This window comes from Pipra filicauda, unplaced genomic scaffold, assembly GCF_003945595.2.
Source record: "Pipra filicauda isolate LSUMZ 115617 unplaced genomic scaffold, ASM394559v2 scaffold19_size4547281_pilon, whole genome shotgun sequence".
Lineage (NCBI taxonomy): Eukaryota > Metazoa > Chordata > Aves > Passeriformes > Pipridae > Pipra > Pipra filicauda.
In genome coordinates, this window is record NW_024104309.1 from 3,775,465 (window position 1) to 3,793,036 (window position 17,572).

Genomic DNA, 17,572 nt, shown 5'->3' on the forward strand with positions numbered 1-17,572 from the left:
ACTAATACTTGGTTTGCACATTCAGAAAAAATCTGAATTGTCTGTGCATGCTGCAGATTCATGGGTTAATCAGGTGCTTTCCAAGTAGCCTTAGTTCTGTACAACCCTGAAGTTGTGTACACCAGCAAGGAGATGCATGTGGAAAGCAATGCACAGCTCCTGAAAGCTGTGTGCTGGACTGCTGCTGTTGTCAGAGAGTGTAATTTCGTGAGACCAGGCTCCTAGAGAAAGCATTATCACTTCTGTAGCTAAAATAGTTACTGGTTTTTAGTTGCAGAAGTTACTAGCTAGGAACTGGAAAGAAAGTTTAGGGTGACTCTCACAGAGCTGCAAGAATAAAATCCCCTCTGAGGCCTGGCCTGAAATGGAAAAATACCAGATCCGTTTCTTGGAAAGCGAGAAGGAGACTTTTATTTGCAATGGTTTGCAAATATTTTCCCAGGAGCAACATAGGGAGCATGGCAAAAGGGGGCAGGAGGAAGGTGAGGCGAGAGAGCCACACTTGTAAACACACTCCTTTAACTCTGCTGTTGTTATCTGGCACACAAAAGGCGCCGCAAGTTGTTTACAGCAGTTCATGTTATTCATTTGTGCTCCTTTTTCTCCCGCCAGTGCCCTATCTCCAGTTATACAACTTTTTTCCTAGGCTGTGATAGTGTCCGGATAGATTTTGGCGGTGGGGTGGTAGGAAGGTGCCAGTTGATTAAATGTGCTGCTTACTATGTGCATTTCATGTCTGCTGTCTTAACATTTTTTTGTTAACCACTGTTGCAACTGAAGAAAATGTTGAAGTTTGACAGTTGGGAGTTACTGCTGAGTATGTGCTGTAAACTATATCTCTGCCTTCTCCTTTCTCCCCCTCCTGCTGAAACCAAATGATTTATAAAATGCCTTCACATTCTTGAGTGAGTTCACACTATCACCTCCAGGCACTGCACTGAGGAGTCTTAGGAGTGGATGGGAAACACAGATCTGATAGCTGGTATTTTTCTCTGAAAGAAAAAAAAAAAGAAGGCAAAAAAGGGCTGATTAAATTTAAAGGAGAAAAGTTTCCTGCTGTGCCCCAGAGTAAATCTGTAGTCAGTGAAGCACTTTCTAATAAACAAGAGATGTACATCGTTACTGTAGGGTTTTATTATTACCCACTGCCATTGTTTTCCATTTTCATAAGATTCAATTAATGCAATCATTTTAGAGTGTCTCTAATTATTACCTCCCACCCTCCCTCACTTGCACTTGAAGCAAGGGGATCTGCTGTAAGCCACACTCTGGGATGAGGAGCCGGCACCTCGCTCCCATCCCTGGAGAAAGGAGGCACAGGGAAAAGATAGGGATGCTACAGGGGATCCAAATATTTCTCTTTTCTCACAGATGACCAGCAGCCCAACTCTGACTGTGGGGTGCCCTCCCATGGGGTCACAGCACAGTCACATGCGGCACCCCCAGCATTCCCCCCAGTGCCCCCTTGCCAGACACAGGGGTGTCAACACCATCTTCCAGAACACGGTGGGCCAAACCCTTTGCTGGTATTTCTTCTCCTGGGATCATAAGGGAGAGATACTAGTCAAGTAGCTGTACCACTCACTCACGGAGAATCCAGACCTCTGTCCCTGTAATTTTTCCACTTTAATTCCTTACTCTTAAGATCTTATCTCTAACAGAAAGCTCTTTGACAGCTGCATCCCCATCTGAAAACCTGCTGGTGTTTGGGGGGTGTCCCCACCTGACAAGCTTTGCACTGCAAACCTCCTGCAATTTTCCCACATATTAGTCCTCAAAGTCCTGATTTTTAAAATCAGGGAATTCACTTTCAGGAAGTTTCCAACAGCAGAATGCAGAGAGCTGGCTGTGTCCCCCATGCTGTACAGAGGGGAGCCAATTTTACTGTACAGCCAAGCATGCCAGAGCTGGAACTGCAGGAGGAAGGGAAGAGGTGAGGAGCAGGAGAGAATGGACATCAGCTTGACAGACTGAGATGGTTGCGGTTTTGAGGCAAGAGAGGATCCTCACAGATTTTTGTGAGTGAAGGCTTAGAGCAATGGTTGGGTAGTGGCTCACGGCTCAATTTAAATCAATAACAAAATGGGATGACAACCCGAGCAAACGGCTGAGGAATGAGGCAGCCCAGAGTAAGTGAATCCATGTTTTTGTCTGACATAGCCAGGAAGGACATATTTGCAGTAGGACTGGGAGCCTTCCACTGTTAGAAGGAGAGAGAAGTAAAGATCATCCCGTATACAATATAAATGTAAGTTGTTGTTATTACAACTATTGCTATGTCAGCCATAAACTGTTCCCATGAGAACAGAGATGCAACATCATTGAAAAAGAATGTCTTACTGTGAAATGGGCAGCAAAAACACTGTGGCATTATCTGCCAGGCAGTGAATTTACCTTGGTGACAGATCATTATTCCCTCCTGCAAATGAACTAGATGAAGGGCAGGAACACAAGAATAACTCAGCAACGTTTGTATTTTACAGTCTTCTGAATTTAAAAAACAAACAAACAAAAAGTAGCCAGATAAAACTGTAAGGATGGAGAATGTCAAGAGATATTGCCTGGGGTAAGATATGGGGAGGAAAGCAAATTTTCTTCCAGATCTGTGCTGATGTGGTACATGGACTAGGATTTAGATTTAATTCCATCTAACATTAGGCATTAAAATGAGACACCAGTGATGAACCTAAAATCCTCACTGTCTCTCTGTAATCAGTGGAGATACCAGGTCATCTTGGAATTCATCTCTCTGTGTTGAACCTCAGGAAGGTTTAAAACTGAGATGTTTCAGGCTAACTCTGCAATTGCTCTGGACCTGAGATTCTGCTGCTGGAGGAAGTCAACAACCTCTCACCTGCTGATCCTGACAAGTCAAAGTAGACAGTGTTTGCTCAAGAGCAAAGGTGGATGACATGGACTTTGTTGAATGATTCCTTCAGGGTAGAAGGGTGGACAGTGTACTTTCTTCCCGTTCTGTTTTTCTTTTGAATTCTACAGAATGGGAATTTCTTGGATAAATTATCATTTTAGATAAGTATTTATGTGCTCTGTGGAAGAATGTGTCTAGGGATGGGCATACTGGCAGCAAGAACTTCCTCCTCAGCTCTTCCAGTGAAGTTTAGTTCTAAACTGCCCAGATGAAACCATTATTCAAAACTAAAAATGTTCTGTTCCAGTTCTTGTTTTCATTCTTTTATGCGTCTGGGGACTAAACTGCTGTGAAAAAGAGCCCATTCTCACAGGATATCTTGCCTAATTTTGCAGACAAGAGAGGTTTAGTTATTCCAATTACGATGAGATAAGAATCTGAAATGTTGGGATCTCATCCATCCTGAGCTGAACTCTAAGTCTTCCAAAATCCATCCATTATTATTTTTTCCTTTATTTCTGCATTTTAGTAATGCGAGCGAAGGAGGAACAGAGAAGAAACAAATGTTTATCCTTTACAAACTGTAATGGATGGGTTTCCTTTTTACCTGAGTTGCTTTAGTTTAATATAAAGTTCTCTGTGAGTGAAATTCCTCTTCCTTTTTTTATTCTTTCTGCCTGCTTGGAAGTCAGTCACGGTACCAAGTGTCACAAGCCAAACTGCTAAGCATGGTCCAAAATATGAAGTCTCAGTCCCTGTGGTATCTGCATATCCTCTTAAATACAGAATGTCTTAAATGATCCACCCCACTGCCATGTTTCTGCTTCCCTGTGTATCGCGCTGTGCCACAGACAGTGACTGCTGGGAACTGGTTAGAGGCTCTAAAGAGGCAAGTCTTCTACCACAGGAAGGGATTGCATAGGCTTAGCTGCCCAACCCAGCTTCTAGCAACAGATTCGTCTCAGGTCCTCTGAGATGAACTGTTACACCAAGAAAGTGTCTGAGTTGCTGGAGGCATGCTCCTGGAGCAAGACATCCCACCAATATCATCTTAATTCCCTGAGCACCTCCTCTGGAACCACCAAATCTGCCATGCATGGGATGAGCCCGTGAAATCAGTTGAGGCCAAAGAAGGTCCCTCTCTGCCCCTTCTGTTTACTTTGTTAATCTTGACTCCCTCACAATGCACTCACAATTTGTGAACTCCAAGGCCCTCTTTGGGCTACAGCCTGAGCAGATTACATCGAGAGAATAAACTAAGTCCATGTTCTGGCCTGACCTTGGCCTGAACCTGAGAAAGTGAATGCCCCTATCACACTAACATGTGTCTGTAGAAGTACACACAAACGGGGTCATTGACCCTCTGTCATACAGTCCCAGGCCAGGAGTCTAGAGTTTTGGGCTGTCAGCCCAAGTACTTGTTAATAAATGTCCATTCTTAGTCCATGAAGGAATGTAGACAGGGCATCCTGCCCTACAAAACACAAACTTAGAATAAAACGGAAGGAGAGTCTCGCTCATCATGCAGAGCTCTGTTGCTGGTTTCCACATCCAGCAGTCTTTTCCCACTGGATTTTTGTTGCTCATTTGGGACTTGGCTGGGGGAATTATCCACTAATACACTGGGTGTTCTCCACCACTGTCTGAAAGTGTAGTTGCCTGCCTAACCCTGAGTGCATCGGACCTTGGGATTTGAGTCAATAAGTCTGTGGGGCTTCTTCCTCAGTGCTTGGAGGAGGCAGAGGCATGGTAGAGCCTGGGATATGAGCTCAGAGAGCCTGTGTCACCCAGGGAGGGGGCTGTGTTGCTTCTAGGTGAGTGCAGTACTTTGCTCAAGTACCTTCACACTCCTAGTGGAGTCAGTCAGAGGCAGATGAGGAGTGACATGTCCCTTGTGGAGGCTCCTTGGTGTCTGTGCTAGTCATTCCACCCTTTTGTTCTTCTCTGGAGATGTCCTGAGTAACTCAGGTGAAGTTGGTGCAGACCTTGGTGGCCACCCAGAGATTCTGTGTTGAGTGGAAGCTCTTTGTTCCCTGCTAGCAGGTGATGAGGACAGTTCCTTTAGTTCCCAGGCTTCATCATGCAGGGCCTCCATGTGGAGGGTGACACTGCACTGGGGATTGCTCTGCTGCCTGGAAAGGAACTTTGCAGACATGTTGGGCACATGGTGTTTGCCTACAGTGGCCTCATCTGCATCCATAAGCACCAAGTTTTGTGTCTAGGTCTTGTGCAAGCTTGACATGTCCCTAAACAAGTATTACTGTGCTTTCAGACCCACCCCTTTCTGTCTTCCATGCTACCGGTACATCAAAGCTTTATTCCAGAGACTTACCTTGGTACTCTGCTGTCCAAGGTGAGACAGCCCAAGTGCTGCTGGAAAAAAGCTCATGAGGTTATCCCCATCTTCTGTGTTGGGATCTCTCAGTGGCCCTGACTGACCTTCATGAGCCCCATAATGTGGGCAGTCAAGGACAGATGATATGGATGCTCCATCCCTGGAAGTGTTCAAGGCCAGGTTGGACTGGGCTTAGAGCAACCTGATCTAGTGGAAGGTGTCCCTGCCCATGGCAGAGGGTTGGAACAAGATGATCTTTAAGGTTCCTTCCAACCCAAACCAGTCTATGTGACTAGTGGAAAATCTCTTTCCTCAAGCCACAAGGATAACTGATCTATAAACCTGGTGGAAATCAGCTTGCTTGGGACTAAAAGTCTTCAGAGTTAGGAGATTATTGTTCTGTACAGAGAATAGAGGAGTAACAGCCTCCTGGAGAGAAAATTCCAAGAATTCAATAGAAAAGACAATAGCTAAATAAAGTAACACAATATCCACAGGGTTTACTGTGAACTACAGTTTGCTCAAGGTGGTGTCAGCAGAGGAGGTGTAAGAAGTAGCTTTGAAAGGAGAGGAAAGCCCGTGGGAAAAGGTGGAGCTGGCTGATCCTTTTGTGACTTAGCCTCCATGCACAGCATTCTTACTTTCACATCACATTTATACTATCTAATCTTCAGCAGATATTTCTACAGCTTCCATTATCGTAGTGTCCAGCCATAGTCTTTTAGAAGTGCCATGGTGTGAAGAGAGAGGAGTGCCAGGAAGGGAGGATGAGAGGAACCAGCTAATGAAGTCACCAGGGTTTGTGTGCATATCACTCAGCAAAGTGGGACTGGAGGATGCCCATTCTCACCTGACCCTGTCCCACAGGCTCCTCCTGGACACTGGGCTTTTCTAGAGAATTATGCTATATTATCTGAATACGTGGATTATTTCTATAACTATAAACTAACGTGCACATTAAAAAAAATACAAACCGACCCCCAAAAAACCAATGCATCTTTTTATAGCCCTCTAATTCTGTGTCCACAGGACTTCAGACTCCCTTGGTTCAGCTCCGAGCGTGTCTGCAGGGTAACCTTGGAGGGTGCACTTAACTACCACCAGCTGATGGAGGGTTTCATAGATCCTAAAATAATTACAGCATCGTTGAGTGTAGATGTATAATTTCTTGGCAATATACTAATTAAACTAGATATTTGCACACAGTGCTTACTTAAACTTCAGACTTGTTTAAAAGAACCTGCATACTTATAGTAACTATGTATCATGGCTTTATTGAGGATTGTGTTTATCATGCAGATTGAGTTATTGAGTTTTTGAGTGTTGTTATTAACATAAATGAGCCCACAGCTTTATGTTCAGGCCTGAATAGTTCCAGGGCATCTGAATCATCCTGGTATTTCATTTCACCATCTGAAGTTGTTTTTAAAATATTATATTTTTTTAACTTGCTGTATTATGGCAATTAGAAATTGCTCTGTGTTTACTAGGAATAGAGAGTCCAGCAGAGCAGAGTGTTTAATGTGATGAATAGTGTTAGGAGCTCAAAGAAAAGTCAAATGCGTGTCGACACATATCAAAGCTGTTCTGCTGCTCAGAATGACTGTTCGTGATACTTGTTTCATGATAAACTTCCTCAGAACATGATGTTACTGGAAAAAAAATGATCCACTCTGAGAAACACGCAGGTGACACAGTTGAGTCAGCAGCTTGCAGCAGTGACACAGGCTTACGTTTATAAAAATCCCCACTGAACTTTTGTCTCCTGCGTGCATACATCAGAGCCTTAAAACCTGTCCTGCTTCTTGTGTTCACTTGGTAGCTGCTTAAACTCACAAAAATCTTCCCACCACCCTGATGAAGAGGTAGATTCCTGCCCTCAAAAGTCTTTAACAGTCACAAAACTTTCCTCTTTCGTAAGTAATTCACCATATAAATGTTAGCATCTCCAGTGACCGCTGGTATCTCCAGGGAAATGATAAACATGGAAAAATAACAGACCGCTGTGGAAACCAGAAAATCCCAGCTCCCATCCGAGAGGGTTTAATTATTGGAGTTGTGAGCATTTCCCCATGCACAAGCATCTCGGCATTCATAGGTGGAAAGTACCTCATGCTGTGTTTGAAATATCAACTGGATTTAAAAGAAGGCTTTGTGCTTCAGCATGGACCTTTCTTAGCCTCCTGCAGATGGTTCCTATTGCTGAAAAGAGACATGACTTACAAGACGGGGAGACCCCCATGCTGATTTTTCGTGCTGCTCTAATCCTGCTTTACACCTATAAAAGACTTCAGTCCTTAAGCCTTTACCCCCTTTCTCCTAAATATTAAAATTATTTTCCTGAGTGTCATACCGTATTAAAGCAGAATGAAAATGGGTTTAACAATTGCTGGCATGGGGCTTCTGTACAGCATGTGTGTCACAAATCATGTCACTTTTCAGCAATAGGGCTGCTGCCAGCGGGAGGCTCAGAAATGCTCATGTTAATCAAAAATTTTAATTTCAAATCAAATTGACAGTTTACACATGGTGAGAAATGCTTCTCACCATGTGATATTTCAGTATGCTACACTGGGCAAAATGGGTGCACTTTCCTGTTAAGAATTTTGACTGCAGTATCTGCAAATTTATGGGTTTCAGTGTATTGGGTATGGTAGTGGTTGATCTAAGGGAGCCCCTTGGAGAATAGGAGACAGAAGGGTTTTCATGCAGCCTGGCACTGGTGAGCCGCTGTTGGCACATGCTGCTGGAGAAATGACAGGTATTCAATAAACATCACTATGGTTAAGAGGAAGATTTAAAGGAGGGAGGGGCTGTAGTGCTATAAACAGGATTTGAAACAAATGTGCTTATTTCAGCCCGTGATTAGTCTGAATACCTAAGTATTCCACACCAGTTTTTAAATATCTTTACATTTATTTTCACACTGATGTTCTTCACACATCATGAACAATAATATTTATGGCATTAATACTGTAGCTAAATTCTAATTTGAAGTAGTGTAAACCCAAGTAGACTCTGCGTGTACCAAGAGTGTCTCCGTCAGTGTGAAGACCAGAATGTGGCCCCGCCGTCGGCTCCTACAAGCCCTTGCTCCTGCCAGGAGTTTCCTAGAAATCAGTGAACAAAATTCAGGAGGCAAAATGTCAGTTGATATTTGATGGGGAGTAGGAGGAGCAAGGACAGATGATGGAGAGAGGAGCAAGGACAGTTGATGGAGTGTGTGAGATTGGCCACAGACAAATGAGTTGTAGAAATCCATGTTTTCAGGCTGTACCAGAAACATGATGCTGACATCAAAAAATTACCAGCTGGATAGAAATTATTCTTACATTATTCTCTTTAGGAGATTTTTCAGCTCTCTGGGGGGTCCTGGGGTTAATGCAATGCTGAGCTCGTGACATTGGGGCATTCACTTTACAAAGGCTTTGGAGGGGGAATAGGACAGACAGCAGTACCCCCCTTCCTGGGATGAGAGAGTGGGTGGGTGCCTGTGGGTAGGTGCCTGTTGGTGGGTGCTCGGGAAGCACCCTGCAGAAGCACATGCCATCAGCTTTCCTGGAAGCTCCGGGAAACCGGGTGGTTTCTCTGGGCTCATTTGGGCACTGAGTCACTGGCAGTATCACCATAGACCTTGGAGATCGCAGCTGTCACTGCTCTTGTAACCAGGGTTGATATGAAAATATGAAGATAAATAACTCCTTCATATTATTATTTGCAGAGAGGCAGACTTTTCTTTTTATTACTCTTTTTATTGTTGGATTCTATAAATATTCCAGAATTATTATCCCAAGGTAGATTTCATCTCATTTACTTTGAAATGCTTTTGAGGAGGCACATTATTTTATAAGCTGCCAAATGAGTTTGACCATTTATAATGATTTTTTTCTTCTTTTCTTTAAAATTTGATTTTTGGATTGAGGACCTGAAACAGAAATATGCTAATTTAAGACATCTGTTGTTTTTCAAGCTATAGGCCGCTATCAGTATTAATGCAATTTTTGTATCGAATTGGGTATATGGTAGAGAGGGAGATTCTAAATTTTTATCATTATATCAAAAAACTGTATTTGACTGATTTCTCACACACATAAGTATGAAAAAGTACCCAAAATGTTAGGAGTCAGCAGAAATGAAAAACCACACCAGACATCTTAGATCTTGGAATGGTTTCCATTACACAAGGTCTTTAACGTGAATTGAAGTGCTTTCAATGTTTCAAAAAGACCTTTGTCTTCAAGAGAAGGGAATATCTGTGTGCCCACCACTTGGACAAAACCTGGCATGATTGATTGCAATCTGTGATCGGTTCATTAACAGTAATAAGTTGCCATTAATTCTACTATCTCTGCACTTAAATATAAAATGAGCTGAGTCTCCTAAGACATGAAGTTGCGGTGGATTGCTGCAGGATCAGGCTGTTGGTGACACAGCCTGATTCCACATTTCCTCTGGCCCATGTTTATTAATTTGCAACCCAGACTCTGGAATTGCAATATGACACATATCAAAAGAATAATTAAGCATTGTTATTACTAGAGATTCTAAAATTACTATGAAAGCAATGCACAGGGAGACATTACATGTGTATTTGTGGTCTAATTCACCTCTGGAGGACACCTATTGCCCATTGTGGTGGGTCAGGTAGGTTCCCTAGGGAGGGGGTGAGAGTTCTTCGCCAGAACCACTTCCCAGCCTCTTCAGATGTTGATTCCCCATGGCCACCAAGACTGCAAAAACGTTAGGAAAAGGAGCTGAACTTGAGCACTGGGCACCCACAAAAACTAGCAATTTTAGACAGACAGTTTTACTGTCTGCTGGATACAGACTTTTTAGCTAAAAACCCAAAAAGGCAAATCATTTACCAATGGTTTTGCATATTGTGAAGGGTTAACAAAACTTTCATTATCACAGTCTATTAAGCCAGGACCAGGAAACAATTTCTAATCAACACTCAGATCTGGGCAGGGATTGTGCAGTCTTTTGTAGGAGGCCTCAGATCTGTGTTCTCTATTCTCACATGCTCACTTCCAGCTGTTGTCATTGAAATCCCACATAATCTCCCTGGGTCAAAGGGCAGTCATCCATGACTGCCGCTGTTAGGAGGTTATGCTGATTTCTGTTGTCAAATATTGGCCCTTTTCTCTTTCAATGACTCCCATTCTACTTTTTTTAACAAGAAAGATCCAGCCTAGAATTGTATTACATGACTTTAAAGTCTTAAAAGTGTTCCTCTATTGTACTAACACGACATGCCCTGGACGGTCTAATCCATCCTGCTATGGGCCACAAAGAAAGTTCTGGTGCTTCTTAAAATCTCAGCCAAAGGCAGGTAGGCAAGTCAGGGAGAATAACGGCATCTGTGACATGTGGTCCTGCAGTTATTTCATAAGAAAATGTGCAATTTGTCCAAGGTGAGCTATTACTGTAGCATTAAAATTAAATTGGAAATAACAAGCCGAAATAGAAGTGGGAGCGTTTGTCAGGGAGTGAGAGAGGTTTCTGTATCACCTTTAATGTATAATGTCTTGCTTAACTCTTCTATAAAACATCCATGAATTAAAAATGTGGTCTAATTTACCATTAAAGTCTTATAATTTACAATTTTGAGGAATGCATTTTGTACAAAGCAATTAAAACAAGGCCAGTGTGGCAGCTCTGGCCATCAGTATTTGGGGGCTGTTGGTAAATGCAGATTTTATTACTGCTACGTGCAATATCCAGGCCTGTGCACAGCTCCCTGGTGCTGTCTGCCGTGGGAATGGCACAAACATTCCCTTGGACAGAGTATTGTGGTTGGGATGGACAGTCTCTTCAATATTCTTTTTTTTTTTTTAGAGAAGTTAGCAAATGTGGCATGGCCCCATGAATCTTTCTTTATATTTCCAGTGTGGGATAATGCTGAAGTTTTTCTCTGCAGTGGTGGGTCAGCCCAGGCTTGATAAACTCACCTTCCAATTAAGCAGAGTGTAAATGTTATGAAGGTCTTGACTGAAGCACGCCTATTCAGCCTTTTCCTTTTTGCTGGAGAATGCAGATTAGGACTAACTCCATCACCCCCATCCTCCTCAGCCAGTGCAGCTGTGGAACAGCTAATCTTTTGGGAGTCCTCGGGGTGAACCGGGTTCCCTCTGATAATATCCTCTCTCTCCAGGCCTGCATGTGCTGTGTGATACAGACATTAATTTTCTCATCAACATTATTGCTCAGCATTGTTTGTGAAACATGGGATTATCTAGATAGAGGATAAAACCAAAAGGAATCAAGTTGCACTTCGAGCAGAGAGGGCTTTTCTTTTAATCAGGCATTTGGTTAAGATAATAGGCTTGAGACCCTAATTGATTATTACTATTTTAAGGTTTTAAGATGGCTATGTATAGTGAGATGCTGAACATGAAAAAGGCTTTAGAAATGGGTTCAGTGCTAGTTTGGGGGACTTGTGTAATTTAAAACACTGAAAAGGAATCAAAGTCTCACAAAAAGCTGTTCTTCAAATCTTAATACATTGCCACTCAGACTGTAGTGGAAGAGAAATAACTAGATTTGGACTTCGTCATCTTCAAAGAAGTAACTCTCTTCCAGTTTTATTTAAGCTTGGATTTCAGGAAACCAGCTGTATCTCTGTTTAGAAAATACCTTGTGTATTTGTGGTGCAATCTAACTATTTTAGAGGAAAAATAATACTGTTGGATTACACAAGGAAGCCTGCTAATTAAATAACAATAATACCTCAAGCACCTTGAAAACATCTTCTGATATTCAATTAAGGAACAATAACCCAATGAACTTTAACCTATAGACCATATTCAGACTTTCTACATAAAAGTAATTGCATCAGTCATGATTTTCTCAAGCTACAACACAAGCTCTTGATTGGTAGCTCAACGTCTGAGACTCCTTTTTACAGCATTAATTGGGAAAGCAGACAATACTCCCCCTGTAAACTCGATTTTAGGACGAAGGTTAGTTGCCTTTGTACACGTTTACTCATTGAAATAGGAATGTTTGCTTAATAATTCAAAACAAATAGCACTAGACAACAAGCCTAATCCTGATTTCTCCTCCGCCAGTGTAAATTAGGAGAAAATGAGGTGAAACTCTGTTTGATCAGTGTAGAAAGACTTGTTTAAAACTTCTTTGAGATCAGAATTAAACTCCAACAATTCAAGCCTTTTCTTCTGGCTTCTCTCCTGGGATCCAAAAGAAGAATATGTAAATCGCATTATGAATTTTCTCCCCAATTAAAGCAGTCATCAAGCTATGGAAGGATGTTTTCCATGTGGTACCTGTTATGATAATGTTGTACCACATTTGTACAATATAACAAAAGTGTGATTGGGTAATGGCATATGATTTGTTAGTCACTATCCTGATCTGCTTTATTGAATTTGATCTTATTAACCTGGGATTTTTCCCCCTTAGGGGGAATATGATCATCCTCATGAGCTGAAGTGAGATCTTAGGTAATGAGCAAAGTGCTACTGCACCTAGACTTGCATTGAAGGAATGATTCAACAGCATATTGTAATTCCTCCTCAGTGTTGTCAGCCCACCTTTATTTGGCAGGGCAATAACCATGTGCTTTAGTCAGGCGTGTGAGGAAATTGAAGTATGTGCTGCAGCGGCTTTGCTGAGTCAGGGCCTGCCTTGGCCAGCCTGGTGTCTTAATCTGTACCCAGAATTTCAGTGAATGAGCTCTATGAGGTTAATTTTGAACACCTGGTTCACCACCAAACTGTGAGGGTCGCACAAAGCTGCAGAGATAACCTGTCATATACAGCAGTTTCAATGTCCTGTCTTTGGGATATTGAGCAAAACTATTGAGGGAACATATTTCAGTAAAGTGCCGTATGAAAAGTAAATCTTATGAGCTTTCAAGATGTTTAATCATCTTTTCAGTACAGGAGCTCGTTAATGCTAACATCTGCATATGTAATTGCTTGACTTTACCATTTTTTTTCTCATTCAGAATTAAGTGGAATGGCCAAATTGATGTATCTTTGCATTTTGACCCCTGTTAAAGTTTTCTTCACGTATTGTATTTTGTCAATCCTGCTATTTCCCAGTCATTCTTCGTTTACATTTCTAGCCTCTTTGTCCTGTTTCTCTCATTTTCTTGTTGCAAAAGCTCAGCAAAAGCAACAGTCTTAGGCCTAGATTTTGCAATCTGAGCCATCCAGGCAAATCTTTAAACCTCCGTGGGGTTCTAGTGAACTGTAAATTCACACACTAACAGTGTATTAAAATTAATTCCTGATACAGCTCTAAGTATTGCTTTTATGGGTATCAAGATATTAATGATTGGCAAGAGGAGCCCCTGATTTCCTAATGTTTATAAGTAAATAGCAAATTGCAGAATTGTGCAATTCACCTTTCATTTGTGAAATGTTTATTTGCAGTATTGAAGGGTGAAAATCTAATCACACCCGTTGCATGCTGTTGTTTAATGATTACTATTACATGTACAACCATGAGGAATGTTCCTGCAGAACTATGCAGACATTTCAAGTATACCCAAAATAGGAATAATGAGGTCAGCAGGCCCAAGATAACTTATTCAATTTCTCTCATGCCCTGAGAGTTAGAATATATTTAAAATGACATTTTTATTTTTGGTTTTACCTGTGTTTGCCAAGTTAAGGTAACACTGTTAGCTGTGTGACAATCACATTTTTATTGGATAATTACAAAGGCTCTAGACTAATTTAAAAAATCGGCCAAATGTGCTACAGTGGCTATGATTTGGAGTTTTTTTCCTCCCATATTTAAATTTCACCTTCACTCTTCGTGAGCTAGGAACCTGCCTGAGAAATGCAGGTGGGAGTGGACACCAGAGCAGAGCCAGGATGGTGCACTGTGAAAAAACAACACGTGACAGATGTTCGTGGCATTGCTGGATGCACTTCTGGAAGTTGCTCAGATACTGCCATGATGAGCACAGTGTGAGAAGTTATATAGCATAGACTGGCTTCCCTCCGAAGGGCTCTGCGGAGTAGTAAGCATCCTGGCCCTGATCCAGCAAGGCACTTAAGCATATGCTTAATTTTAGGCACATGAGTGGTTTCAGTGAAGACCTAAGAGAATTATTTTTAATTCACAGATCATTTAATTCAATAGGCAAGTCTGCTGCAGCATATGAAAAGTAGATCTTCATATTAAAAATACTTGGGAAATTGTCGATGAACAAACGTGTATGGCCAGCAACTGTTTCTAAAAAGCAGAATGAGGTAGTCATCACCTTTATTATGGGAAAATACAAAGCAGATCAGGCAAAAGCATTCACAGCTCTCTGAAAGCCATTTCTAAATTGAAAATAAGGAAAAATAAAAGCTCGTAAGAATATTTATTCATTTGAAGTAGAGAAAAATTTATTCTCTTGATGTAAATAAAAACCTTGTTTGCAGATTGAGGAATTTGTTTGTGTTGAATTTCAGCATCAATTTCAATATTTTATAGTACATTTATCTACAGCTGGAGCATGACAGATTTGTGTATATTTATATGTTTGTGTACATAATACATATGTATACACACATACACAAGGATGCCCAAAGATATACATATACACAGTTTGAAAACTCATCATTATTGCTGAAGTATAAAAAGATGCCTGATGTAGAAACTTGTCTGGAGTCTGTTAGCTTAGCGACTGCGTTCATCTGGCACCGTGGGCTCCTCACAGAAACAGGGAACTTCTTCTGTGTAGGAGCAGAATTCCATGAGATCTTGGCTGGAGATGAATGGCTTTCCTCCCTCCAGATCTCTCCCAAACCTTTCCTTGACATGTTCCCTGACAATATGCCCTGACTACTCTGTAGTCCTGCACACAGGATGTATTTCTTTTGCATCCTATTCTCCAGGTAGAAATGTCAATGGTACATGTTGTATATGTTGGTTTTTTTAAACAACCCCAAAAGAAAACCAGGGAATCAAATATGCAGCTTGCATTAGTCCTATTGCTCTGGTCCTTAGACAAAGGTGAACAGGTATTCCTGGGATGAGCATGGGGTACAGTAGAATATATGGAATGTAGGGAAATCGTACTGAGCCTGACAAACAATTAACGACGGAGCAGATGGTGTCCCTGCAAAACATTCAATAATATATGTGTGCGTGCGCTGGAATCAGTGACTCTAAGTAGGGCAACCTAAAAAGGTATGGCACTTATCCTGTGGGCAAGTAGGACTTTACAGTTCTTTTAATAATCTCTTTATCCTGCGATTTCTCCTTTGACCCTGATTTCAAAAGCAGGAGGTCAGCCTGGCCGACCAACTGCAGACCTCCCTCTAATTGAAGTCCAGCTCTGTCCTGCGTGAGACGCTGTACCCCACCCCTCGCGCTCACTCTGGGCTGCAGCCCCAGCACTGCTCCTTTTGTCACTGATCATACCCGTGAAAATTAAATGAACATTTGGTGGTAGGCATGTTTGCAGAGAAGAAGGAAAATACTGTTATGTAAAGTGCAATAACATTTTGATACCAAGTGTAGAGGCATTCCTTGCACAAGGGAGATGAGTGTGGATGTGTCCGCCCTGATTCCTACAGACAGTCCACAGCTCAAAGTTAACAGTTTTCTTACATAGAGGTTTATTTTTCTTTTCAAAGCCTAATTTGAAATGGTAGAATATTTTTTTGGTGCAAAAGGCCTTCATTTAAATTTTTTTAACCATCTGCTATTTTAAGATTTCCCTAGTGTAACCTTAGAAAAATGAAGAGTACATCTTTAAATCTTGTTTTGTTTGAATGAATGGGTAGATAATCCTGATCAGATGTTTCTTTAGAGAATAATGTTTAAAACGATTATGGAACTTAGCTGTCCTGTCTGTTTCCTAGGTACAGTATTTTCATTTCAATTGTGAAGTCATTAGGGGTCATCCAAGGTAACCGTTTATTAAAATAGTCCTCTTTTGTTTCAGATTTCCTGTTGAGATGCTTTAACATGTAAAAATCTCCCTGCTGATGTGTCATGTTAGCTTTCCTAACCTCTAGATAGAAACCACAAAGCAGCCTACATAGCTGTATGACTAGTTACCCACCTACATAAACAATAATTACTGCTAAGTGGGAAATTAGATGTCACATCTTAAGTCTAAATGAAAGTAAAGTATTTGAGAATACTGTCATTAAATGCTTAAAGCTAATCGCAGTTCTCTCACTCTGTTTGTTTTGTAGGACATTTGGGCTTCCAGGACAGTTTTGTCACATCAGGTGTTTTCAGTGTGACTGAGCTAGTAAGAGTCTCACAAAGTAAGTATCATTTTGTGGCCAGTTTATGTGGTTTCTGCAATGCCAGTGTTTTTTCTTTTATTCTTATCGTGCCCCTTTCCCAATTCAGAAACAGCATCTTGAAAATTGAGACTCACTTCTCCCCTGTTCTTGCTAGTGGACAGCATTTATGTGCCACATCTTTTAATGGGCGAAAACAAAATAGCAGAATTTTAAACTAAGTTAAAAAAAAATTGATTCTGCAAACTTGCCTGTACAAATTCATCTGGTACTCAGCTGAAAATGGACAGACTCCATATCAGAGTGCAGATAAATACCTACAGAAATCAGCTTCCCATGGCTCCTTTGGAGGATCCAAGGACTCTGACCAGACCTCTAGAAATGATCTGATCTCTGCACATAAGCCTGGAAATTTTCTTATGCTGTTTTTTCCACACTGTGTTCATCCACGTCATGCGTACATGTCTTTGTGTGTGATTTTTGGGGTTGTCCAGTGCAAGTTCAGGAGTTGGAATTTGATGATTCATGTGGGTCCCTTCCAACTCAGGATGTTCTGTGATTCTGTGGTTTGTACACCTGCAAATTGCTGAAGTCATTAATAATACCAACAATTGTACCAACTTCGGCCCTGATAATCTCACACATCTTGACTTCGCCAGGCCCACGTTTTCCATTAACTGTATGGAACTCTGCCTTCTAGAAGGATTTGTTTTTTGACCTTTAAAGAATGCTAATGCCCCCAGCATGAATGACACACAGCAGCATGATCATTACAGGCTTGTCAATACTCACTAACAACAGTGAATTGAGAGTACCTGTCACCACCCTGTTCCATTGATCAAAGGTACATCGATTGTATTTTGCTATGACATAATCCAGATAGTCCAAGGAGAGAGTATGGACAGCGTCTTGCAGAGGCATTACTGCTAAGCCAGGGCTATAGGTACTGGTCCTTTGGAGATCTGAGAAATTCTTCCCTGTGAGGGTGGCGAGGCTCTGGCACGGGTTGCCTAGAGAAGCTGTGGCTGCCCCATCCCTGGAAGTGTTCAAGGCCTGGTTGGAGCAACCCGGTCTAGTGGAAGGTGTCCCTGCTCATGGCAGGGGGTTGGAACTGTATGATCTTTAAGGTCTCTTCCAACTCAG

General features: G+C 41.6%; 1 protein-coding gene across 9 annotated transcripts in view; it reads left to right on the forward strand.

The window, feature by feature from the left end:
- NFIA (nuclear factor I A) overlaps window positions 1–17,572 on the forward strand; it is a 406,215-nt gene that overhangs the window by 304,546 nt on the left and 84,097 nt on the right. For all 9 annotated transcript variants that reach the window (XM_039380564.1, XM_027748733.2, XM_027748734.2 and 6 more), the window contains one exon: window positions 16,376–16,450. In XM_039380564.1, coding sequence (XP_039236498.1) covers window positions 16,376–16,450 — 75 coding nt within the window. The remainder of the gene's footprint in view (window positions 1–16,375; window positions 16,451–17,572) is intronic.